Source organism: Psammomys obesus, unplaced genomic scaffold (assembly GCF_907164565.1).
Source record: "Psammomys obesus unplaced genomic scaffold, mPsaObe1.curated_primary_1811, whole genome shotgun sequence".
In the NCBI taxonomy this organism is placed as follows: Eukaryota; Metazoa; Chordata; class Mammalia; order Rodentia; family Muridae; genus Psammomys; species Psammomys obesus.
The window spans coordinates 1,090,785-1,117,015 of NW_026585685.1; the positions used below are offsets into that span (position 1 = coordinate 1,090,785).

General features: G+C 40.5%; 1 protein-coding gene across 1 annotated transcript in view; it reads left to right on the forward strand.

Moving 5' to 3' along the window:
- Spag17 (sperm associated antigen 17) overlaps positions 1–26,231 on the forward strand; it is a 214,246-nt gene that overhangs the window by 155,232 nt on the left and 32,783 nt on the right. The window contains exons 26-35 of the mRNA XM_055628204.1: positions 556–731; positions 1,677–1,797; positions 4,222–4,400; positions 6,153–6,312; positions 13,515–13,723; positions 17,690–17,834; positions 20,771–20,925; positions 23,206–23,394; positions 25,374–25,519; positions 25,619–25,749. Coding sequence (XP_055484179.1) covers positions 556–731; positions 1,677–1,797; positions 4,222–4,400; positions 6,153–6,312; positions 13,515–13,723; positions 17,690–17,834; positions 20,771–20,925; positions 23,206–23,394; positions 25,374–25,519; positions 25,619–25,749 — 1,611 coding nt within the window. The remainder of the gene's footprint in view (positions 1–555; positions 732–1,676; positions 1,798–4,221; positions 4,401–6,152; positions 6,313–13,514; positions 13,724–17,689; positions 17,835–20,770; positions 20,926–23,205; positions 23,395–25,373; positions 25,520–25,618; positions 25,750–26,231) is intronic.

A 26,231-nucleotide genomic window follows, 5' to 3' on the forward strand; every position in this document is an offset into this window, starting at 1 on the left:
ACACACACACACACAAGAGAGAGGGGGGCTCCTCCCCTCTCGGCAGCTGTTTAGAATTTCCAAACGTTTAAAACCCAAAAGACAATAGATTGCCTACGAGAAAGCTACTTCTCTCACCTCAGACAAAACCAATCTATGTCTTTGTTGGATTTCCCTGTGTGTGTGTTAGTGGATGTTTAATGTGTCCTTGTGTTCTCCTGTTTCAGTGCTGGCCTTACTATTGTCAATCTAGGACTTTCGGGATGTTTTATGAGCTCTGTTTCTCAAATAAAGAGGAAGTTAGTAAAGTGCATAACAGACTGGAATGCAAGGATATGTGAGATAATGACTTGAGATAGTAGTTATATCAACCACACTACAGTATTAAGTGTTTCCGATTATTTTAAGAACCATCTGATATTCACTTTGTTTTCTCTGGAATATATCAGACTGGTAAACCATGTTTCACACAGTAAAAATTAATGCCAACTTGAACAAATTTTTGAGATGTGTCATTTAACAAGCATATGAAATATGAATATTTATCTTTTTGTGTGTCCCTTTTCCTATTTCTAGAGGTTATAGATCCCAATTTGGACACAATGATGAATATCCCCTCAGCTCTGAGTCCAACAGTGGTTCCCGCCATTGTCACTGTTCCCCAGGGCAAAGCCAAACCAAAAGTAAAGGGCAAAGAGAAACACAGAGAATCCCTTAAAGACGAGGAACAACAGAAAGAAGAAGAGAAGAAGGTAAACGAGCATAGCTGCAGCCTTCCAATCCTTCTGCCTCAGTGTTATGTTTTAAAGTTAAAATGAAATTGCAGTGGTTCTCCTACTGCTTCTCCTTCCCCGTGTCGTCTTCTCCCGTGTCTCTTCCCAATCTCTCTCGCTCTCTCTCACTCACTCACTCTCTCCCTTCTTCTCCCACTTTCTCCCCCTTTTACTCTTGCACACCTGAACACACACTTGCGCACACATCAGTTGGGTTGCTGGTCTCCTCCACCCTGCCTTAATCTCTTAACCACGATCTCAAAATATCTCAGACGAAGCAACTCACAAGCAACAGAAATTGAATGTTCTTAGGAAGTCCCAGACCAGGTTCTGTATCTTATGAGAGCAAGTTCATGTCAACAACACCTTCTGTGTTCCTTTACTTCATAGACTAAACTCTTTCCATTCAATGCCTTTTTATAAAGACCCGATTCCCAATCATGAAAGCCAAGCCCTTGGAATTTAATCATTTCCTCAGAGACCTACTGAATACCATCATTTTGTGTATCAAGTTCCACCATCTGAGTTTGGGAGTATACCAACACTCATTCTCTTGTGTTGCCCATGTCCTACACATCCAAATAAGGGCACCATTCAAATCCCAACTAAGTCCATTTGCTCAAGAAATGTTTTCACCATGACCTCTGTTAACTTTAATATCGTCTTCTCTCAGGAAAAATTTTATGTTTGATACTTTTGTTATGTTTGCTATTTCTTGTCACATCTGTTTATGTGCCAGTCAGCAAGTAAAGTATAAGATTGATGACAGTGAGGATTCTTGCATCTTTTTAGATTAGAATCTGCCCCAGGGTCTACATAATTACTCACAAATTATATTATTTGACAAATCTTTGCTTGATCAAAATAAAGGTGTCTCGTTTAGAAAATAAACATACATTTATTTGTGTACAGATTTATTTACAGGAAGAACCAGAACCAGAGGTTTTACAGGAAACTCTTAATGTTCCCACCTTCCAAAACCTAAACGTATCTTGCCCCAATGGGCTTGTGCTGACCTTCATTGGGCAAGAATCTATAGGTGAGTGTCAACTGTCGTGGGCAGGGAGGCAAGGGCAAAAAACTCAACACAGAAAATCCTACCATTGAAAATATGTCTTTTTATACCAGTTCCACTTGTTGATAATGAACACTGGGAAATTTTCAAATCATGCGCATGACAATAATGACCATTTTCAGGCACTTGCTATGATTAAGTCCGGTCAAAAGTCCTTAACATGCATGTGAAAACACTAATCTTATGAGATGGGTGCTGATAATTCCAGCTTCTAAGACATAGACCTTGAGAGTTCTGGAGACACAGCAATGTGTCAAAGGGGCAGAGCTGGGAAATCATTCTTGGTCTAGTGACGGTAAATGCAGCTTTCTTTTTTTTGTTTTTTTTTTAATTTTTTTATTAATTACACTTTATTTACTTTGTATCTCCTGGGAACACCTCCCTCCTCCCCTCCCAGCTCCACCCACCTTCCCCCTTCTCTATGCATGCCCTTCCCCAAGTCCACTGATAGGGGAGGTCTTCCTCTGCTTCCTTTTGATCCTAGTCTATCAGGTCTTATCAGGATTGGCTGCATTGTCTTCCTCTGTGGCCTGGTAAGGCTGCTCCCCCCTCAGGGGAAGGTGATCAAAGGGCAGGCCAATCAGTTCATGTCAGAGACAGCCCCTGTTACAATTACTATGGAGCCCACTTGGACACTGAACTGTCATGGGTTACGTCTTAAAGAAATGCTCAGTGTCCTTAGTCATCAGGGAAATGCAAATCAAAACAACCCTGAGATTTCACCTTACACCCATCAGAATGGCTAAGATCAAAAGTTCAAGTGACAACACATGCTGGAGAGGTTGTGGAGAAAGGGGAACCCTCCTCCACTGCTGATGGGAATGTAAACTTCTGGAAATCAGTCTGGCGCTTTCTCAGACAATTAGGAATAGCGCTTCCTCAAGATCCAGCTATACCACTCCTAGGCATATATCTAAAATATGCCCAAGTACACAATAAGGACATTTGCTCAACCATGTTTGTAGCAGCTTTATTTGTAATAGCCAGAACCTGGAAACAACCCAGATGTCCCTCAACTGAGGAATGGATACAGAAATTATGGTACATCTACACAATGGAATATTACAAATGCAACTTTCTTAACAGCTCTTATGTGGCCCTATTTTCCTGCCTTTGCAGAGGGCCACAGTTTACAGTACTTTGTTCGTTGATCTAAGCAAAGGGCGGTGACTATGAAAAAAACTGGGATGAGTGGTCACCAAGCAAACAAAGCAACCCAATCTTGATCACATTATTTTACATAGTCTGTTCGCTTGGTTCTAAACATGGTTTCTTATTCTGATGAAAAATAGGTACAAAAAAGACTATTAGTTAACCTGGTTTGTGTGTGTGTGTGTGTGTGTGTGTGTGTGTGTGTGTGTGTGTGTGTGTGTGTGTGTGTGTGTAGAGGGGAGAGAGAGCTACATCTGGGATTGAATTTGAATGCATTCACCAGTGTATAAAGGTTCTTTTCATCCTACATCCAATGATGTCATTTTTCATTTTCTTGATGATAGCCATCTGGTTAGGGCAAGATGGAAGTTCAGTATAGTTTTTATGTGCACTTATTTGCACTTTTCTGGTGGCTAAGGATGTTGAAGATTTTTTAATGTTTTTATTGGACATTGTATTTCTTCATTTGGAAAGTATATACTATTCACTTACCCATTTGGTTGGATTATTTGCTCTTTAGTTATTTCTACATATCTGAATATTGAGCCTCTGCTCAATAAACAACCACAAAGATTTTTTTTCCCAGTCCTGCAGACTGTCTCTTAACTCAGTACACTGTTGCTTCAACTGTAGCTCAAGAAACAACAAGAACTGACAAATGGTATTGCATCAAATTGAAAAGCTTACCCCATAGTACCTTCTTCTTTGGAAGGTATTTATCAAGTGCTCTTTCTTAAGAGCAGCGGAACACTGAGAGTTGTTTGGATGCGGTTAAAAAGGGAGAGTTGTGTTAATTTTTAAGGATGGTGGGTAAGTTAGAAAGGTTTGAATGAGAAGCTCCCTGAGACTCTGAACAACCAGAGGATACTGGAGCATTGTCAACTGTGGAGCAAGAACTTACCCAGAGTGGCATGACATTAGAGAAAATGGAATCATTAAGACGTTGAAATTCTGTTCCAAATCATTTCACCCTGATGTACTCTGGACTCTAGAACATGTATATACTCTAGAAAGGATGTACTATTTGCTGTTATTGAAATGGACTTCCCCACATTTGAGTGGAAAAAGTCATCAAAGAATCAGTTTGCTGGGCCATCAGTCATTCCTGGAAAGAAACTTCCCTAGTCCTCAAACACAGACAAAAGTAAAAAAAAAAAAAAAAAAAAAAAAAAAAAAAAAAAAAATCCCAACCCCATAGCATCACTCACCCCACCAATAGTTTATTCTCTTTTGTTCTCTAAGATCATCCTGTTGTAGATGAAGACCCCACCTGGGACCTCATGATCCGTCAGAGCTACCCCCAGAAGGTGAAGCACTATGAGTTCTATAAAGCATTGATGCCACCCATGGAACAGGAAGCCTCAAGAGTCATCACCAGCCAGGGCACCGTTATCAAGCATATGCTGGATGGCTCCACACAGGTTAAAAACTATAGTATTTAAATGACCTTTCCCACAGCAAAGTAAAAAACAATTGAGCTATGAGTTAGGAGCGATGCTACATCATGGAAATAAAATACAAGGGCACCTTAAAGTGAGAAATGAAAAGTAGTGCAGTTAAGGGAATGTAGTGCAGTTAGGCTGTCTATGAAAGCCAGGATGGAAACAATATATATGGTATTGTTATATATGATCTAAAGTTGCAGACTCAATGTTTACCTCTTCCCTCTCAGCCTACCTTAAAACACTAGAGAAAAAAAAAAGCTCTGAATTTTCAACAGTACTAGAAAACAACAAAATATGTCATCAGGATAAGAAGTATTTAGAGAATTTCTAGAAAATGCAAGTGGGTAGGTTCAGGCTGATAGAGAAATAAGGGCAAAGTTTAAAATATGAACAAGGAAAAACCTTCCAAAATTAAGGGAGGACTTTGAATAGACAGGTATACTGCTGGGCTCTGAAAATCAGAGTAGTTCTGCAGGCAAAATCATTTTGTAGAGACTTAAAATCAGAAGCAATAAAACTCAGAAACCACATGCCTTGGGCCACCCTTCAAAAATGATCAGAGGGGAGGGCTCCTATAAACAGCCATTATCCCACCAAGAGCCATGAAGGGTTCCCAGGAGAAACAAGTCCATGTATCTAAGAAATGCCCCCCAAAATAAACAACAAATTTGGCAGTTTTAAAATTACCTAACAGCAAATACTAGAACACAAATTTTAAATGAGTAAAAATAATATAGATAAAGACTCAAGAAGTTAACAATCTATTTTTTAAAAACTTGTAACTGCTATGGGAACAGCAAGAAGGCTCAGTGGGTAAGGACAGTTGCCACCAAGAGTGATTATGTGAGTTTGGTCTCCAGAACTCACATGGTAGAAGGAGAGAAGAGACTCTGGAAAGTTGATGTCTGATCTTTATGTATCTATCATGATACACATACACACTTAGAGATAAACATATAGATGGAAGATATTAATAGATAGATTAATTAAATTACAAGTGAGCATAAAACTGCTGTGGAAGAAAATCAAGCTAAAAACTAAAAGTAATTGTGAAAAGCCAAGTGGTAGAAGGGGTGACTTATAAGAGAGAAAAAGTCAAGAGGTGTAGAAATGTGATAGATGCACTAGAATTTCCAGAAGAAAATAATGAGAATGAAAGGAGAAAATAGTTTAGACTGTGACATGTGGAAGCTTTCTAGCACTGAAAACCTACTTCAAATTCTTCCCAGCCACCATTACCAATCTGGGTTGATGCTAATTTATCTTTAAGTATAAGCTTGCCTCCTAGGACTGCACAGGTAGCCTGCAAAGCTCCTGAAGAGACCAGGAAGAACCAGGTGAGAGTCACAAGGGCAGCTGACTTCCTTGTCATGCTCATCAGAGGCTGTGCATATGGATACCCATAGCGTATCTATTATACCTAGAGATGGCATGCATTTTTGGTAGATGGAGACAGAAATCAAACATTAGAAATTTAATAAATTTTAAAATCTGATTGAAATTTGTCATCTGTATGATGTCCCAATTACATAGAATAAGGATGATGAATAGAAAATATATTAATCCAACAAAGGATAAAAAAAATAGAAATAAGACAGAGGTGGGTAGAAAATATCAAATCATGACCTTTTCTGTATCCAGGTGCAAATCAACCCTCTAATGGTGTGCTCATTGCAGAGCAGCCTCCTCTTGGAGTCTGAGAATTCTGAGACCTTGTTTGCCCTTCAGATTCTCTTTGCAGATGGTGCTGTATGCAACAGTCCCGATTCGGGTCCTGTTTACGCATCTCCTGAAATATCCGGAATCCCCCACAATGGAGATTTGGCAGACCTGGCTTCTCAGCCCAAATCAGAAGCAGCACCATCTGAGATTGCCATTACAAAGAAAGGTAACCATCGAAGTTTCTTGACTTGCAGGATTTAGCGGTTTTCAATGCTTCACAGGTGTTCAATATTATTATGGTACTACTCATCTTTTTAATATATACAGATCTATTCATTGCTATGGGTTATTAGTATTTATTATTGTTTTATCTTTTAGTTAAGCAGTAGCTATTCCTAAACCAGCTGTATACCCAAATCACCACACAGAGACTGAGATTTATTTAATTAACCTACACAATGCTGGGCAATAGTTACTCCATCCTAAACCTCCAAGCCTGCATAGTTTTCGCCCATTATACTTGCTTTTAGTTGTATCTTAGGTCTGGTCCATCTCTCCACGTGGTTCCAAGTCTTCTTCTGCTGACCTCTGCCTTCTTCTACCCCCATTTGCTTCCCCCCTTCCCCCCCGGACCAGGATGCCCCACCCTATTTTCTCCATTGTACAGCACTGGCTACTGGTTGTTTCATTGACAATTACAGAGAACAAATCATGGCACAAACTTGAGACAGGTGATGTTCAGAATAAACATCACATTGCAATGTCCAGATTGAAACCAGATTGTGAGGTAGAGAAATCAGCATTTGAATGAACAAGGGTAAATTGTATACATTCCAAAAGAACATTATACCAACAATTCATTTACAGACACTCACGCATATGTATATGTGAATTTTCATTGCCAACACAGGATCGCATACTATGTCATGAACTGGGTTTTTTTTTCTCTTTGAAATAAATAATGCACATTTTCCGGTGCAAACAAACAGTCTCCTATGTCATTGTATCCTCTTACACATTAACTGAACTGTCTGGGGTTGTGTTTTAGGGGTTTGCTAGCTAGATAATACCAAGATTGTGAATCAGCATCCCTGCAATGCTGTTGACCTTTCTTTCAACTTCAGACAGGGTCCTTCAGAGGCAATTTCTAAAGCAGAAAGGAAAGGGTGCATTAAAGAATGTGTGTTCTCAGGAGACACCCGACTCTGACCCTAACCATCCTCCCTGTGCATCTCATAGGCCACACCTGCCTGGGGTCCAGCGCTGCCAGAAAAAACAAGAGCCAACATTTTGTGCCATTTTTTTTTTCTGGCTGACTTGTGAGCATTGGGGCAGAAGGGGTGTTAGGTAACAGTCAAAGAGTGTCTGCAATAATTAAAATTAAAGATCGCTGTCCTAAGGATTTCTGTTTATCCCCCTCCCACTAACACAACATGCAGAGGAATTCTGCCTCACACCCATGACAATGCCACATATTCTCAAAGTGTCGATCAGCTTGACAACTAATTAGTGAATCTTGTTACTGTATGATTAGTAGTGAGGTTGAATAGCCAAGACTGTTTGAGTTTAGTTATTGAGAACTTCCACAAGAATGATTTACATTTTAGTTTTAACATTATCCATCTCTTCCACTGTAACCATTTCCTTGAAAATTTTTGAATTGTTTATATTTCTTCCTACATTTATTTTCAAATCTCTGTAGTGTGCCTTAAGCTAGGCTAAATCACTAATTCTTGCTGCATATAATTTATAGCCCTATGCAAGATCAATAACTCAACTCTGTGTGTGAAAACAGCATACATCATGTAGTTATTCAGTACAGTGTTCTCTTTATGTTACGATATGAAACTTGTTAGTTGTGTTCTCCAGATATGCCTGAGTTCAGCAACCTTTTCTGTAAAGGGCAAGATGGTAAATCTTACAGACTTGGCAGGCCATGTGTTCTCTGTCACTATTACTCAGCGATTCTGCTGAAGCATGAAAGCACTTTTTGATAATATATAATTCAATAAGCCTCAAATCTGTTGTGTCGCAATAAAAAACTATTTATGAACACTAATATTTGAAATTGATATCATTTTCATGCATCATAAAATATTTTAAGATTCCTTCTAGCTGCTTAGAAATATGAGGTGCCATTACTTCACAGACAACACAGAACAGGTTACCAGCCTTACTTATAGATAAAACACCCTGCCCCTATCTTATGTGCTTACATGCTTTCAGTCTCTCCCTCCACTTTATTCAGCAGTATTTACACTCACTGAAAGGCAAGCAGCGACTGTTCACTGCTGCAGTCCTTATCCTCTTACTTACATAATTTGTGAGGTAAATCTCTTTAATGGTTCTGTCAAATCTTCCTTCAAATAGTTAGAGAAAATAACTCTAAATACAACTATAGAATTATTCTATCTTTGTGGTGAATTTAACTTGTCAGTATTTTACAGTATTGCTTTTTATTTTAATTGTAAGAATGCTCTCCCCTGAGGTCCCTTTGCTTAGATTGCTGTCTCTACTCTCCATTGTCCTAAGCAATTTCACCAATACGAAGTAACTTCACCAATATGACTTTTCCACTCTCATATTCCCCTTTCTGTGGCACGTGTTTAAATGTGTCTCTTATGTACAGCATTAGGTGGATATTGTCAAAGCTAAATTTGAAATGTTTTGTCTTCAGAGCTTTTAGTTCATTCATTGTATAGCTGACATTTCCTGAAAATCTTGTATTGTCCTCATTGTCAAATAATAATCTCGCTGAGTGTGGAATTCCAGATTGATGTACATTAACAGTGACCTCATGTTTAAATGATCGTTGTTAGTCTAATTGATACTGCTTTAAAGATCATCTGTCCCCAGATCATCCCCATTTTATAATAATTTCAAAACAATTTGACTATGTATGGGTTTCTGCTTATTTATACAAGTGGGAATGCATGGGCATTTTGAATCTATAGATAAGTGTCTCACATTGATGCTGAAAATGTTTCCATAATTATCTCTTCAGATATTATTTCTACCCATTTCTTTTTCCTTTTTTGTTTGTAATTCTCATAAAACATATTAGAGGCCTTGACCCTTTTTTTTTTTAATGACTTATGAGCACTGAGGATTGGGGCACTCAGATTTGGTCTAAATAATTGGTTTGAGTCTATCTTTGAGCTTTTCTAGAGAACATTATAGCTGCTATTAAAACAGCACATTAATTTATTTAGATTTCAGTTGTTACATTTTCCACATATTTTTCTTATTTCTAATCTGCTTTGTCTGTTTTTATTACATTTTTCATTAAAATATAATTATGGCTTTTCCCTTCCCTTTTCTCCTTTCAACCCCTTGTTCCTCCATACCCTTCTCAAATTGATGGTTTCTAGTTCTTCGATTGTTGCTGATACATATATGTAAAATATGTAAATATTACCTGCTGAGGCTATTTAGTATGTATATGATATGTACATGATTTCAGAACTGACCAGTTGGGGTTGGGTAGCCAATGAGAGTGTTCAACCCTAGAGAAGACTTTTTTTTTCCCCTCTCACAAAAGTCATTAGTTGTCTGTAGTGCTTTGTCTAGGGGTAGGGCCCCATTTTTTTTCTCCCTTCCCAGTTAGCCTTTCTGTTGCTACGATCCTTGTTCATCTCTTCTTCAAGCAGCCATATGGCTGTCGTCCCCACCCCACCCCACCCCCATAGTCAAAATCCTATAGCGGACTTTATGGTCATCTGTCTCTTATAATCTTTCTACCCCCTTTTCCACAATGTTCCCCATGCCTTAAGTTCATGAATGGTATTGTAGGTGTATGTATTGGGGCCAGACTCCCCCACGGTCTGTTGGCCACTGTGTTATGACCTGTTGTGGTTTTTCTGTAACGTTCTCCTTGCTATAAAGAAAAGTGTCTCTGATGTGCAGTGACAGCTACACTTACCTGTGGGTACAACAGTAAGTTTTAGAATATACTTAGGAACTGTGTTGGTCTAGTAAAGTGGAGATAGTAGCTTCTCTTCTAAGATCTGAGACCTCACTAGTCCCTGGTAACGGGCTAGGTTTCCAGTACCAAGCATGGTTTTCTCTCTACTGCGTAAAACTTAAGTGCAATTACATAGCTGTTGGTTACCACCAACATATGAGTGCCACCACTGTACCTTTTGGTTTCTCCTGCCATGTCAGTCATTGTTGTAGTTCACAGGCATTATGGCTGGACGGGACTGTCAACTGCTTCCCTCCCTTCACTGCTTATGTAATACTCTGCGGTAATATGAAAGCTAGAGTACAGGAAGGAGGCCTTTGTGTCAGGTCCAGCTCAAATCTTCCAAGTCCTGAGTGTGAAGGATGCTGTGTCTTAAGCAGTAAGGACTTGCCTGCATGAAATATACAGGTGAATGGATAGAACTAGAAAAGACTGAGTGAGATAACCCAGACAAAGAAGCAAGCATCACACGTTCTCTCTTTTCTACAGTTCCTGGCTCCAAACCAGGGAAGTAAAAAGGGACCATGGGAGAGGAGGGGAACTAGAGAGGGAATAGCAGGATACAGATGATATAGTGGGGGAAATGAGAAAAACAGGGAGGGGAACTCTAATTGTTGAGTGAGGAAGGAGGTCAGTACAGAGAAGAGAGAAGGGAAATGGACAAATAACATCAGGAATAAGGACACTTGCTAAAGCCTCCAGCAATCAGATTACTTTTAATTTACCTAAAATTACATGATATATATATTTTAATGACACTGTGCCACTTGGGATGACAATGCTTCCCACAAGAACAATATACTGTCTCACAAGTACCAGGCATGAGAAACCTCCAATGGAATTCTTGGTTAGGGTTGTCTAGGTAACTCAAGAAAAAAAATACAGGCTATTGTTGTGGCCCCCTGTTGCTTCTCAGATGTTGAGGGTAACCTGACTTCTTCTCTTTGCTCACACTTAATACCCCTTTCCACCTCAAATCTCCCATTTCAGGTTCGTGCCTATTCAGCTGCTTCTTCCGACTCTCCTTTCAAGTGCTTGTACTTTGGTGCTTTTTGACAATTGCATGATCATCTTTATTTCTTCTTGCTTTAATACTAAATTATTTGGATGGATACAAATATAGATGCATTCCTTTAAAAGATAGTTCTGCTTCACGAAAGAAAATATCAGGGATCTGATATTAACCCTAAGATTAAATTATTCTTTTCAGGGGGTTTAGGAATGTGGCCTAAGCAGTGATCATCCTCTCACAGAGACTCATGTCAGCGCTGCTGCTTGTGGCTATATACCTCAAGTGCTTCTGCCCTCTGTGCTCCATGTCAGAACAGTGCATTAAGCACTTGCCTGGCAGTGCTGGGGTACAGTAGCAGAAAGCATGTACTTACTCTGCTCTTTGTGGACTCCAGCTTCTAGGAGTGTTACATATTTAACTCCATGCACCAGCCTGAGTGAGCTCTGACTCTTGTTCCTTCTTTAGTCCATTGCCACCTCCAGTTTGAGAAGGCTTCATAGGGCAAAGCCTTCTTCAGGAAAAGCTTTACTTCCTTGAGTTCCTGCCTTTACTTGGGCCTTGACTCCGATAACTATATCATTCAGTTGTCACCTCAAAGATACTTCCAACCAATAAATATGACCTGGTATTTTTAGTTATTTTCTGTGGAATTCTTGGTGTCTAGTTGGTGATGTTTCAAGAAATGGAACACCTGCTCTACCTATTCCTAATGTCTGATCACTGCCACTGATCACTGATCACTTCTCTTTATCTGTTTGCGCTCTTAATAAATGAAGACAGTAGTTATGATTTCAGAATCTGCACGATTCTTTGTGTTCTTCAATCTCTCATTCTTTCACACCTAAATTCTCCCATTTCTATTGTCACCAACATTGTGTTTTTCTGTATCTATTGCTATCTGTAATCTCTTCTTCTCTAATATTTTCTGACTATTGCTCATACTTTCTTTATGACTAATTTTTCATTTTCCTGCCAAAAGCACCCCACTTATTTTTTGACCACATCGCTATCGCTCTTAAATGTTTCCTGTAGCAAATTCCAAGACCTGTAACATGCCATAAAGATACATTTTACTGGACTCATGCCTCCCTCTCCAGTCTCTCCTCTCAACCACAATTTATCCCCTTACTAATAAATTGTGCAGGGGTGTCTGCACATACCATGCTGTCTCCTTCTTCCTACCTCATCCCATTATCTTTCTTGTATTCTCGTATTGGCTTGACTTTTCTACTTCTGTTAACAAAAAAAGAAGAGAACAAGATGGGAAGAGAGGAAGTAGAGAAAGCACCACACCAAACACTTGCTTCCTCTAGTGGAGGATCCATACATGTTCTGCAACTGGTACCATGTTCCTTTCTGATGCTATTCTGGAAGTGCTAACAAATCACAAACTATCCTGAGGCAATAGGCTGAACCTACTGTGTTTCTCTTCTTCAGTTCCTCCCATTTATTGGGTCCCTATGCACTGAACTAAGATTCATACTCTGATGCATGAGCACTTTGTGTTCTGAATCTAGAAACTCTTTCTAGAATTAACAATTCTTTACTTTCTGCTTGTAATTTGTTTCTAAGTCTGAGTTTATCTCATCATTGAGGCCTGGTAATACCAGAAAATATGATTTATGACTGTTCTTAGAAAAAAATGAAAAGCTACCAGGATAGAAGATTGAGACATTGGTCTAAGTCCATGAGGATCTCCACAATTTTACACACATACCTGGCAGAAGTTGAGAAGGATGGGAATAGGAGTATGCATCTGATGGTGGTTGATACAAGGATCCAACTGTTCAAAGCCATTTCTGCTAATAAGAAGCCAAGGATATTGCCTGGCTAGTGAGGGTCCCCACACTCAGAAGAACAAGGTGGAGAGATTAAAAGTTACATAGGTAACCGGGCGTGGTGGCACACATTAACCCCAGCACTCAGGGAGGCCATGGTGGTGCACGCCTTTAATTCCAGTGTTCAGGGAAGCAGAGGCAGGAGGATTTCTGCAAGTTCAAGATCAGCGTGGTCTACAAAGTGACTTCTGGGACAGCTAAAGCTACACAGAGAAATCCTGTCTCGAAAAACAAACAAACAAAAAAGTTTCAAAGGCAGTAAGGGATAGATTTCTTATGCAGAAAAGTGGAAGATGAACCACACAATCTGGGATTCAGAGACAAATGAGGAGGTACAGAAATAAACAGGATGGCGTTTGTTCACCAAGCAGTGATTTGCAGGCATGTGTGTATGTCTGGAGAAAGGTGACAGCAATTCAGCTAAGGTCAGTCCTCAAACTGATGGATCAGTAAGCTGACTTTCCCTGGTGAGAAGCGGTATAATTGATGACTCGCTTTGGCTTGTCTATGCCACAGTGTCTGAGGAAGTATATGCTGCATCTGAGCTTAATGAACACTCTATGACAGTGTTGTAGTTCCATTGCTCTGTCTAACTGTCCTTGAACCATCCACAGGAAAAGGTCACAAGGCTCTAATCGTGCATAAGAGTGAAGCTCATGATGTTCTCCCAGAGGTGGTTCAAACAACTCCGCTGTCCTCCCCCACTGGCACCTGGTTTACAACAACACCCAATGGAAATAGGATTGGCACCAAAGGACTAGAGAAAATCACAGGCTTGAACCCACTTTTAAACTTCCAGGCTACAGATCCCATCAATGGAACGGTATGACAAACTAGCATGCCTCATAAAATGTATAAGCCATTAGAGCCCTGAGCCATGGAGAAGAATGTGTGGCAAATTCTAACTTCCAAATATTTGTTAGGTGGTGGTTGGGTGGGTGGGAGGGCGGTAGGGTCAGGTGGGTGGCCAGGTAGGTAGGTAGGTGGATGGATGTATAAGCGGGCCCATTGTCCCCAATCTAAAATCATACACACTGCTGATACCAAACATCTGCCTTCTCTGTAGGCAGATTACAGGATCTAACCCACACATTCTTTCCTTCCTTCCTTCAGCCATTTCTAAAATAATGTTTCAATCTCTAACTTTGCCATTTGTCTTTTCTTTGTTGGACTCAATGTGACTAATCATTTTAGAAAACCTGGCCTTTGTCAGGCTTATTTTTCTTGAGATGATTAGCTTGGTTGGCTTTTTTATTTGGGTTGCATCAAATAACTGTAATTCAGCCCTGGGGTAGAATGTTTACTTAATATGCAAATTAATATCTTAGCTATAAATGTTAACTTTCATCACTGATCCTATCACCACTGTGGAAACATTAGCCAAGAACTTCAGCCATGATAATGTTCACTTTAAGCATCAGATACCTAAGAGACTATGAGCAGTGTCAGTAATACAGTAATACACCGAGCACAGTGATGCGCAGGCCATCCCCTCTGCCCTCTCCATATAACTCATTCAGTGTTTGCAACAAACTGTAGTTGCTATCTCACAGAGAAGAAAACTAAGCTAAATAATTTGAGTACTTTGTCTAAGGTCACACTGTGAACACAAGGCACATGCCAGACCCGGCGTATTTATCTGAGCAAGAGTTGAGAGTAAATGTGAACAGTTTGGTTTTTGTTTTTGTTTTTGTTTCGTTTTGTTTTGTTTTTACATCCCATGCCCTAAGTATTATAGTTTAAAGAAGTACTGCTCCCATAAGGAGGCGTGGGTTTTTGCCCCAGTCATAGTCCTTAGGAGCTGTAGGACCCTGGACAGGCTTCAAGAAATAATAGTCATTCCTTCAAATAGTTGGGAAGATGAATGTCTTTCCAACTTACCAGCGATTTGGAAATGTTCTTGTGACTATGTTTATTACTACAACTTAAAATAATAATAATCACACCATACCATGATAAACAGAATATGTCTGTGTAATATGATCTAGACTATTTGAATGATTCTAAACAGTCATATGTAAATATCTCAGTTAGATCAAGAGTTAACATTAGTAATGATTATCCCAGTGGTCACTGGCTATAAAATACGTTATCAATATCATCTCGTTTATGTCACATAAATGAAATTTGAACTCAAACAGTTTATTTTCAAAACCCTTGCTCTCAGTTAGCACATCATACAGCTGTATTTCTCATTGTGAAATCCTGACTAAGATTATCAATGATAAAACATGAACCTAAAATAATGCTCAGCATGCATTACTCTCCTTAGTTGAGATGTCTGCCTAATGCATGATATGTTGCAATCATCTGTTCCCAGAAGACCCAAAAGAACCTAGATAATATCTTCCCACATATAGACCACTGATCAAAACACCATGCCCCCTGTAGTTAGAACAGTATATATCTAGAAAATCAACAGTGCGTAATTATTGGATAGGTATTATATAATCTACGGATAGGCAAGTTGGAATATCCAGAGCAAGCACTGAGGTGGAGTTTCAAATGTATAATATTTATTAGGGATGCCAGCTCTTCAAAGAAGAGGGAGGAAATGGTCGAATTGTAGTATAGACCCGGCAAAGCCGTAATCAGCTCATCAAAGACCTCACAGGCAAGGGATACTTGTTCTGCTGTCTCAAGTCTGGAATGAGTAACTAGATCCATGGGCCCCTACTCCACTTGGTTCCTGGACATAGCTACCCAGGAACAGGATGAGCCAAAGGCAAAGCATCTTTCTCCTGGAGATAGTGTTAAATGAGCCAAGAGCTTTGTTGGCTTTCTGACTGTACTCCCAGGTTTTGGACCACAAATCACAGCTTCCTCCACTCTGTGCATGACACATGCACGGGGCTTGAGAACTTTGCCAGTGTTTTAGTCCATTCAGGTTGTTATTTGAAAAAAATGCTAGAGCCTAGGAAGCTTATAAATGACAGAAATTTATTTTGGGGAGCTCTGCAGGCTGGACATTTCAAATGAGGATAAAAACCTGCATGGCCTGAGCATGTGGTTGCAGACTGCCTGGTCTCTTTGTAGCCTCACATGATGGAAAAAGATTGTTCTCCAGGGTACCCTTTATAAGGTTACTAATCTGATTCAAGAGGACTCTAACCTCATGACCCTGTCATTTCCCAAAAGCCCCAGTTCCTAATGACACCACCTTGGAGGCTGGGATTTCATCGTATTAACTTTGGGAGACACAGTCAGTTCCTAAGAGCTGGTCAGTGGTCAGCTACTGTCTATGGAGGTCTGATTGTTCTTTCTGATTGAAGGAACTGCAGGGATCAGGTAACTGTTTCATGATTCCTACTCTAGCCTGTGAATCTAGAACCCTCCATTCCACTTAGGAGCAATTCAAGGCTCTCTAACTTAGAGTATCATCTGTCCACTTCCTCCTGGGGTCTTCATTTCTCTATATGCTCTGCTCAAGCCACAACTCTTACACACCAAGGTCAAGTTCAGCACCATTGCCTTAGGCAGAGAACTAAAGCAAGCGCGGCAGTCAGCACAGAGCCCAGCAGCCCTGAAATGTCATCCTACCAGTGACTTCTAACCCTAGAGAGTAAGGAATTCCATGCCAGTTCACCGAACTACCCCAGCACCCATCATACACCTGTACTCAACACTCTGAGTTCTTTTAGACTGACCTGGAATAAACCTGACAGGTGGTGAGATGTTGACCTGTTGTCTTTCCGCCTGAGGACTTGGGCTGCTTCCCTTCTGTGGCGGTTAATCTTCACCATCAAATAGACTAGATTTAAAATCACCAGGGAGACCCACCTCTAGGCATGTGTAGACAGTGAAAAAAGATTCACCCCCAAGCATTAGCCAGATGCTCAGACTGGTTTATACAGAGGAAAGAGGAGCAAGCCTGATAAGCCTCATACATCATCACTTATCTCTCTCTGCTTCCTGCTGCAGGCAGTATCATCAGCTCACACTCCCACTGCCATGCCTGCCCTGCTATGACAAACTGTTTCCTGTCACATCATGAACAAAAAGCCCTCCTCCCTTAGGTTGCTTCTTGTCATACATGAGGTCACAGAGAAAACAAAGTTACTAATATCTGCCCCGGACTCTCTTTCCATTCCCTATAGGAAGACACTCCAATTGAACATGTCCCCAATCTAACAGGACATAATAATCTTTCACCCTTAATTCCACTGACCCAGCTTTCAGGACAGGATTTGTACAACTGGTATGGCAACCGTATCGTCCCGGAGGCCTGATGGCTAGCCATATGCATACCATCCTGAATCCCTCAGTTTCATACACAGCGCGCATGGCAGGCATGGGAGTATACGTGGGTGAGGTCACCCTGGCCGAGGACCTGCAGCCTTTCTCCTCCACACCTCCATTACCATGCTTATGGCCAACTTGCAGTTCACCCTATCCAAGGTGGCCCTGCAGAGCAGGAGCTTCACAACACAAGAGCAGCCTGCCTGTGCCACATATAGCTCATCTCAGTAGTTTCCAAGGAAACAGACCCTACGGGCTCTATGTCAGACTGACCTCCGCCAGTCCTGATGCTACAAGTTTTCTATACTGAAATGTTCCCTGTTACATAATTCCTGAGTGAGTTTGGCGTTTGTTTTCTTAACTTCTATAAGCCTACATTTCCTCATCTATAAAATTTAGGAAAAGCCTGAGTTTCTTCATCTACCTCAGGAATCATTGAAAGCAGTAGAGGAAATAGGTAACAAAACCTTTACCTTCACGAAGCATGGAAATGAACTTGCTGGGGCCCAGCCTTCCAGCCCGATAGTTATGCTCTGCTTTTCATGTTCAGGTAATGATTACTCGAGAAGATAAGGTGATCATTGTCAAGAAGAAGGACGGAACCCGGATCGTGGATCATGCCGACGGTACCAGAATCACAACCTTTTATCAGGTTTATGAAGATCATATTGTTCATCCAAATGATGAAGAAACAAGTGAGTTGTATTTTTCAGGACAGTAACAATGGGACTTTACAACTCTATAGCATGAAATGGGTAGAAGGCTCACTATCAAAAGCATTCATAAAAATAAGCAAGCCAACCAGAGAATACCCATGCAATCCAAGACAAGGCCCTTTGGTCCCCATTGTGATGAGGATAACAATCATGATATTTATCTTCATGTCTTCATTTTATTGTAAAAATTTTACCTCTTTATCATATGTGATCTATTTTGAGATGTTTGTATGTTGTTCAAAAGGCAGGCTACCTTATACACATCATGTTTTGTGTTGAGAAAACTTTAACACCTACACTTAGTTTTCAAATGCAAATATATTGTATTTAGTTGTGTCCTTCAATATATCTCGAAGCTATTTTCCTCTGTAACTAAAACTTTATAACCTTTTACCAACATCTTTCCACCTCTCACTACTATTTTGCTCTCTACTTCCATGAACTCAACTTTTTAAACTTCCATGGATTTGTGTGTGTATATACGGGGTGTGTGCATATGGTGCGTATGTATCTGCGTTCATCTATGTGTGTGTTTATGTGTGTGCATTTGTGTGGTGTGAATACATGTGTCCATGTGTGCAGACATACATGGACATGCATGTTTGCATGTGTGTATATGTGTACATGGGTGTGAATGAATGCGTGGCAGGCATGTGGTTTGAATACATGTATGCTGTGTGCATGTGATATGGTGTGTGTGTGTGTGTGTGTGTGTGTGTGTGTGTGTGCATCTGTGTGGTTGTGCAATGTTTGTCTTCCCAGTCCTGTCTTACTCAACATAATGTCTTCCAGTTTCGTCACAAATGACAGGATTTCCTTTTTCTTTAAAGCTAATATTCCATGATGTATCTTTGTCGTATTTTCTCCAACCATCATGGACACATGATTGATCCTTAGATGTGGCTGTTGTGAACTGTGGTTCAGTAAGCAGGGAGCCTGTGAGTGAGTTTTATTGAGTGCCTCAGGAGAGGCAGCCAACCATAGCTGTACTGTGCTGATTGATCGCAATAGTCTTTCTGCTCTTTCGCTTTTAAAGACCCAGGGCCAAAATTACCAACTAAAACTGATGCTCACAACTCTTAAATTCTTGATATTGACTCCAATGTCTGTCTTTTTTTATCTTTACCACATCCACTTACATAAGCAGGTGACCTCAGGTGACCTTCCTTCTTCACATCTGAACACATCATTATCAGGAAAGTATGGAAGAAAAAAAGGAAGCTGTGGCTGCTAGTTAATTGGAACCTACTCAAAGAATTTAGGAGGGTACCACTCAGGCTCAGCTAAATTTAAGAAATGTTTACAAATCCAATTTATTACCAGGCTCTTAACCTTTAATACCAGAGTGGCTTCTTTTAGTATATATTTAAGATACAGAGCTCAATGTTTTAAAATGTGTCTGTATAGTGAAACGATCAGGCTAGTCAGGATAATTAATAACTCTATCACCTAATAGTATTAACTTGTGTATAGTGAGAACACCTAAAATCTCCTTTTTCAGAGTATCTCTGTTGTATACTATATTATTACAGTAGATGTGGCTCATCTTGCTTAAGATACCGTCCCCACCTCACCCTTACCCTTCCCTATAACATGTATATCACATAAAGTATTAACTTAGGGCTTTTACTATATAGATAGCCTTGTATCTTTGCGTGATGAGACAGGCATATGGATACAACTTTCATGATGGCATACTATTGAAATATTGGGTAAAGGGGGGTGCTGGAGAAATGGTTCAGTGGTTAAGAGTACTCGCTGCTCTTCCAAAGATCCTGAGTTCAATTCCCAGCACCCACACAGTAGCTCACAACTGTCTGGTGATGTCTTCTGTTGTGTAAATGTACATGTAGACAAAGCATCCATGTACATACATACCTACATATATACATACATACATCAATATTTTTTTAAAAAAGAAATATTGGGTAAAATATAAATGTTCATCAGCGATAGACTGGAAAAAGAAAGTGTACTATCTGCCTAAAAGGGACACTATTTCATGATGATAAAGGACTACATACATATATATATATATATATGTATGTATACATATATACATACATATACATACATACATATATATACATTAAATACAAACATACACACACATTAAATACATACTAAATACAATCCCACACTTAATACAAGCACATGTACTTAATACAAAAATACTGTATATAGACATACTACATATAAGCACACTACATGTAAACACGCACGCTACACACACCCATAAGATTTTTGAAGACTCTGGATTTGGTAACCCAGGCCTGTCATCCTAGAATCCAGTAGGACTAAGAGGTCAAAACTAGTTTGCACTACATATTGAAACCCTCTCTCAAAAATAAAAATTGTTAGATTCCTCAAAACAATGCTGAAAAAAATATGGGTATAAAATCATAATGTATAAGTTGATAAGTTCGTATATAATTTATGTAAACTTAAAGTACACAAACCTCATATGCTGTCTGTTCTTAACACACATTCATATAAAGTTGTAAAAATGAATTGCATGAAAAAAGTAAACCTAGGCACAGAGAAATCCTTGAACTTTACCTGCAGGCTTTTTTTATATACTTACTTTGAAACAACATGACAAAATAGGAACAAGAGTCAATTTTTATTGGTGAATATGTTTTATGAATTTTAATTTTTTATCTTGAAAAGTTAAACGTGTCCCACTTCTGGAAATGAAAAGAATACTAACAGCATGCTTAATCAGACAACATGCTAAGTCACACCTGACTGCAGACCCTAGAACTGCTCTGAACTGGCAAAGTTGGCAGGCCACACTCAAACCCTCCGCAGCCAGGTTTTTCTCCGTAAGGAACCCGCACAGCCAGGAGACACTGAGGCTGATCGCCCACTGTCCGCACCCTCCCCAGTCTCCTTACCTTGCATTTCCCTCGTAGCCGAAGGCTCGGGGACTGTGACAAGACAGGTGAGGTGTATGCGGATAGAGAGCACACACTATGCCACAGTGACCACCAACTGTGAGGACAGCAGCTGCTCTGCCACCTTCGGGGACGGGACGTCCATCATCGCAAAGCCGCACTGTTCCTACCAGGTAGGCCAGGCCGGGAAGGGGGGACTGACAAATGCCCTGATGGTAACACAGCACACTGCGCTGGGACAGTGGGAATCCCTGCAGTGACAACCACTGTGGCGTCTACCACCCACCTGACCTTGGAATAAACTTCTCACACCTTTGTTTATTCCTCTCTTTGATCTATTTCAGGAGTCCGTTGTCTTTCGTGTTGTGTGAAATTAGTAGCTTTGAAGTCAAGGTCAGGCTAAGGAGCTCCCCACATTGTGCACTGTGGGGGCAGAATCACTCTAGCAATCCGACTTACTCCTACCTGCCTCTCTCCATCTCCTGCTGCCTTGAGTCTCATTCTTGACTGCACTCCACCACCAACAAACCCGCAGAACCGAGGAACAGCAGTCTGTGTGGTCCTGAGAGAGCAGGAAGGAGAGCTCTGTCCTTCAAAAGTAAAGGAAGAACATGGCAACAAACCCCTCCCCAGTCTCCCTGACCTTCCCATTAAACACAACACCCTGGTGACAGCCCATGGTCTCTTTCATCTTTAAAAGAACTTTCCTTCCTGTTTTTCCTTGTTAAAGAAGGGACACGAGCTAAAATATTGCACGCCATGTTACAAGAGCCAAAAGCCGGAATGTGATGGACACATGACAGTCACTGTGTCAGAGGCTGAACTATTATTTTACTCCTCCCATCTCCCTGGTCATTATATATTCATCCAACGTAGACTGCTATGGGTCAAAGTAAGTGCTGAAAGTGAGAGAGGAAAGAAAACATAGGTATGGAAACATAAGCTTGAATGTGCATTAGCAATGGCACCAGTGGTTATGTGAATAAAAATGGCCCCCACAGGCCCAGAGGTAGTGTTACTATTAGGAGGTGTGGCTGGTAGGAGTAAGTGTGTCACGAGGCAGGCTTTGAGGTCTCAGCTGCTCAAGTCACAGCCAGTGCAGCAGTTCTCCTCTTGCTGCCTCTGCATCCAGGTATTGAACTCCCAGCTACTTTTCTAGCACCATGTCTGCCTGCACACCATCGTGCTTCCTGCCATGATAATGGACTAAACTTCTAAACTGTAAGCCAGCCCCAATTAAATGTCCTCTAAGAGTTGCCAAGGTCATGATGGTGTCTCATCACGGCAATAAAACCCTAACTAAGACAACATGCAGAGCATAAGCATCATCAATCAATCAATCAATCAACCAACCAATCAATCAATTAATCAATAAAACAGACTCAAGTCACTTCATTTTCTGGTATAGAAAAGACCCTATATGGTAGTCACAACTGAAGTCCAGGTCCTTTGAATGTATACTCTATTATCGGTTAATGCTGAAGGCCAGCTTCCACAGGTCAAGTACTGAGGGAGATGTGTGGGGTCATCAATTAATCACTCAGCAGCTTTTTCTCTGAGGAAGCAAAACTGAATTCTCTGGCGGTCAGCAAAAAAAAAAACCCTCTGGGGCCGGCGAAAAACTCTCAGAAGCTGGCAGAAAAAAAGAGGGAAAATCATACACATGCACATACATACACACACACACAGTGGATAAAGCAAGACTCTAAAAACTTTATTTTGTTCCCACAGCTTATATATTCCAGCAAAATCTTTCGGCAATATAAAAATTACAACGTGGTTGCATTCTATGATTACAATGAATACGTAAAAAAAAGCATGTTCCCCAATACCTATACATTATTAAATTATTTACATATTACAGGTAAAGAAATTATTCCCAAGAACTGACTTACATTCATATCTAAGCAAGTTGTTATAGATTAACAAAGTGTGAGCAAGCAATGTAGTTTTCTCAGCCAATTTCTCTTACTGGCAGGCTCCAATTTGCGGTTACAAAGAAAGAGTCAATAATCTTAAAAAGTAATCTTACCAAAAAATCTTAAGAGAATCACAAATATAAACTTTTATATAAAAATCAATCAGCTGCCAGGAGGGTAAAAATTAACCAAAGCTCCTAGAACGTCCATCTCTTTTAAAGATGTTCCTTGTTCCGTAACATAACTAAACATTTTGCATAAAGCATCATGTACTCACCTCAGTTAAAATGGAGTGCGTCTTAACTAAAAGGGACAGGAAAAATGCAGAAAACATATGAAGATGTGAAGATGAAACGAAAAATGTGAGGCTCCAACCAAGAAACTGGATCTCCTGTTTGACCCTTGGCAAGCAGTCCTTTAGAAACATCCCATTCTTTCTTGGGTAGTATTTCTGTTCTGAAAACATCTTTCAAATCCCTCAAATTGCACAAGAAGATTTAAGCTCTTTTTTTTTTTTTTTTTTGGTTCTTCCAGGTGTTACCTCCAAACACAGGCTGCCTATATATTGATAGAGACTGTTCGGCAACATACTGCCATGAATCAAGCAGTAATATCTACCACCCCTTCCAGAAGCGTGAGCAGCTGAGAGCAAGCAGGTACATCATGAAGCACACCTCACAGGTGATCTGTGAGGTCCTAGATCCTGAGGGAAACACCTTTCAGGTAAGGCACAGCGTCTATTTGGAGAGAGATCCTGGACTTATGTCTTAGTTAGGGTTTTATTGCTGTGAAGAAATGTCATGACTACAGCAACTCTTATTTTAAAAAAAAAAAAAGGCATTCAATTGGGGTTGGCTTACAGTTCAGAGATTTATCCCATCATTGTCACAGCAGGAAGCATGTAGGCAGACACGGTGCTGGAGAGGCAGGTGAGAGTTCTACATCCAGATAGGCAGGCAGCAAGAAGAGACAGTGAGCCACTGGGCCTGGCTTGAGGTTCTGAATCCTCAAAGCCCACCCACATCCCACCCCCAGTGACACATTTCCTCCAGTAAGGCCACACACACTTCAAGGCTACACATCCTAATGCTTTCAAACAAGGCCATGACCTATGACCCTATGGGGACCATTTTCACTCCAATTACCACAGCTTTTATTTGAAATGTATGCTTCTAGACAGCTTCCATGTAGATTGTTGAATTTGCTGCATTCTGGTCATTTACTTACCCTCTGCCATGAATGTAAATATCTTGTCTTTGATTTTCAAGTATACTTTTCACAGGGAAGAACATTCTTAATAATTTGAGAAGGAGAAATTTTAAAGCTACTAGACAATTAGAGAAACGTGAGAGGAAAAATAATGCAACCACAATTAATAATATAGGAATTAAAGCTAGAAGAAACACAAGCATTCTTCAATGCCATGGCACTAGGACAGTCTGTGGTGAGAAGTACCGGGCAGGGCTGGTGATGGGTAGAAAGGGTCTGAAGAGGGTGCTATGGTGATACTCTCTTTTCTAACTTGTCTTTCAGTACCACATTGGCCCCTTATCCTTGTCAAGGAATCAGCAAACCAGGGCCCCCTACTCTATATAGATTAAGACCTATACATTTTATTTTACTTTTAAAATACTGTAAAAGTCTAAATATTATTTCGTAACATATAAAGGTACATGCATTCAGATTTCAGTGGTGCTATGGAAACTATTACTGTAACACATGGATGCCCTTTGTGTGTTGCTTGTCTCTGCTTTCGCCCACCAGTGGGCTGCATGTTTGCAAAAGTGAGTGTGTGGCCTGCAGCTCCTGGATTATTTACTTCTGGCCCAAGACCAAAAAGCATTGCCAACTCCTGCTCTAGGCATTTATCTTTTTCCCCAGTCCTCACCCAAAAGTGGAATTTCCTCCCATTGACTAGGGGCGTGGTGTTAGATTTTAGATTTGGCCTCAAACCACAGAATCCCTAACCATTGTTTTGGTATGCAGACCAGTCCTGGTCCAGCTCATGTTCTCTGCTAAGTAATTGAGACTCTTCACAGCATGAGTGCGAACTGGTGAATTTCAATTGACAATGACTAGCTATGAAACGGAAAGCCAAAGCCGCTCCAGATTGAAACGTCTGGGTGTTCCTCGCCAACCATGTTTCTGATACCCCTCCAGTGTGACATCACCTACAGCAGGCAGCCTGTGCCACGCTTCTCTCTGAAGGTGCCTGCCAGATACAGACATCACCATTAACTAGAATACCACCTCTCACATGTATCCTAAACCTGTTTCCCCATACGCTCTACCAGGGAGCCACAGTTCTGCACTTGAATCTCAGCTTTCTCCATGCAAAGGTTCTTTCAGTATTTCAAGACAACAATTGCATGAGTGTTCTTTGCTTTGTGTTTCATTTCTCCATCCCTTGAATTCATCCCCATAGGAGAAGATTTTGAGTCTTCTCTCAATCCTGGTCACTTTCTTCTGAATGTGTTGCAATTTGTTGTAGCAGTCTATGTATGCTGTATCATACAACTGTAACGCTAGGGTATCTATACTTTTAATAATGACATTGATAGATGATATCAATATCCTATAATTAAATATGCTTGATTTTCTGATAATCCAAAAGAGCGCACGCTTGCTCACACTGGATCAGTGCTGAGGTAGGCACTTCGACATTTTCCCCCCTTCAGTTGCTCACATGCCTTGTCTCTCAGGTCATGTCTGATGGCTCTGTATCAACAACGTTACCTAAAAAGAAGTTGGAAGATGACATCAATGTTCACACTGAGGGCTATGATAGCTTATCATCAATTCACCTTGAAAAGAATCACATGCAAATCTATGGTGAACATGTTCCCAGGTAAAATGACACTAACAATGTCAGGATTTTTATTCTCCAAGTTCAAGAAGCATCTTTACTGAGTGTCTCAAATGTTCAGATTTTTACTTCTTCAAACAGATTTTTTGTTATCTATGCTGATGGATCAGGGGTGGAACTCCTCCGAGACAGTGACATAGAAGAATACTTATCCTTGGCCTACGGAGAGTCAACGACCGTGGTTCTCCAGGAACCAGTGCAGGAACAGCCAGGTAGAGAACCCATGCTGCCTGCAGCTCCCGGGGTCCTCTGGTGGCTCTCGTCCTCTTGCTGTTCAGTCCCCTTGGCTCATGTGCTACTCCAAGTACCAGCTGACCATTTCACCTTACTTATATTGCTCCTGAAACTGACGTTCATCTCAAACTGCGTCTAAGCATCAGCTTGAGCAAGCCCAGAATGAATGCCTGTTGCTGCTGTAAGCAGGCATGTGCTTAGGTCTTATTTGTGAGTTTGTTCCTTCATGTTTAGAAATGGTGTGAAATCTCTCACCAGTTCTTTCTCCTCCCACCCACCCACCCCCGTCATTTTTTAATGTGAGGTCTTGGTCAAACTGAATACAGTAAGACAATTCATTGGGAATTTATATTATTTTTTATCAATTTCAAAGACATCATTTGATGATATTAAAGACACATAACTTTGATGTGGTGTGTGTGTGTGTGTGTGTGTGTGTGTGTGTGTGTGTGTGTGTGTG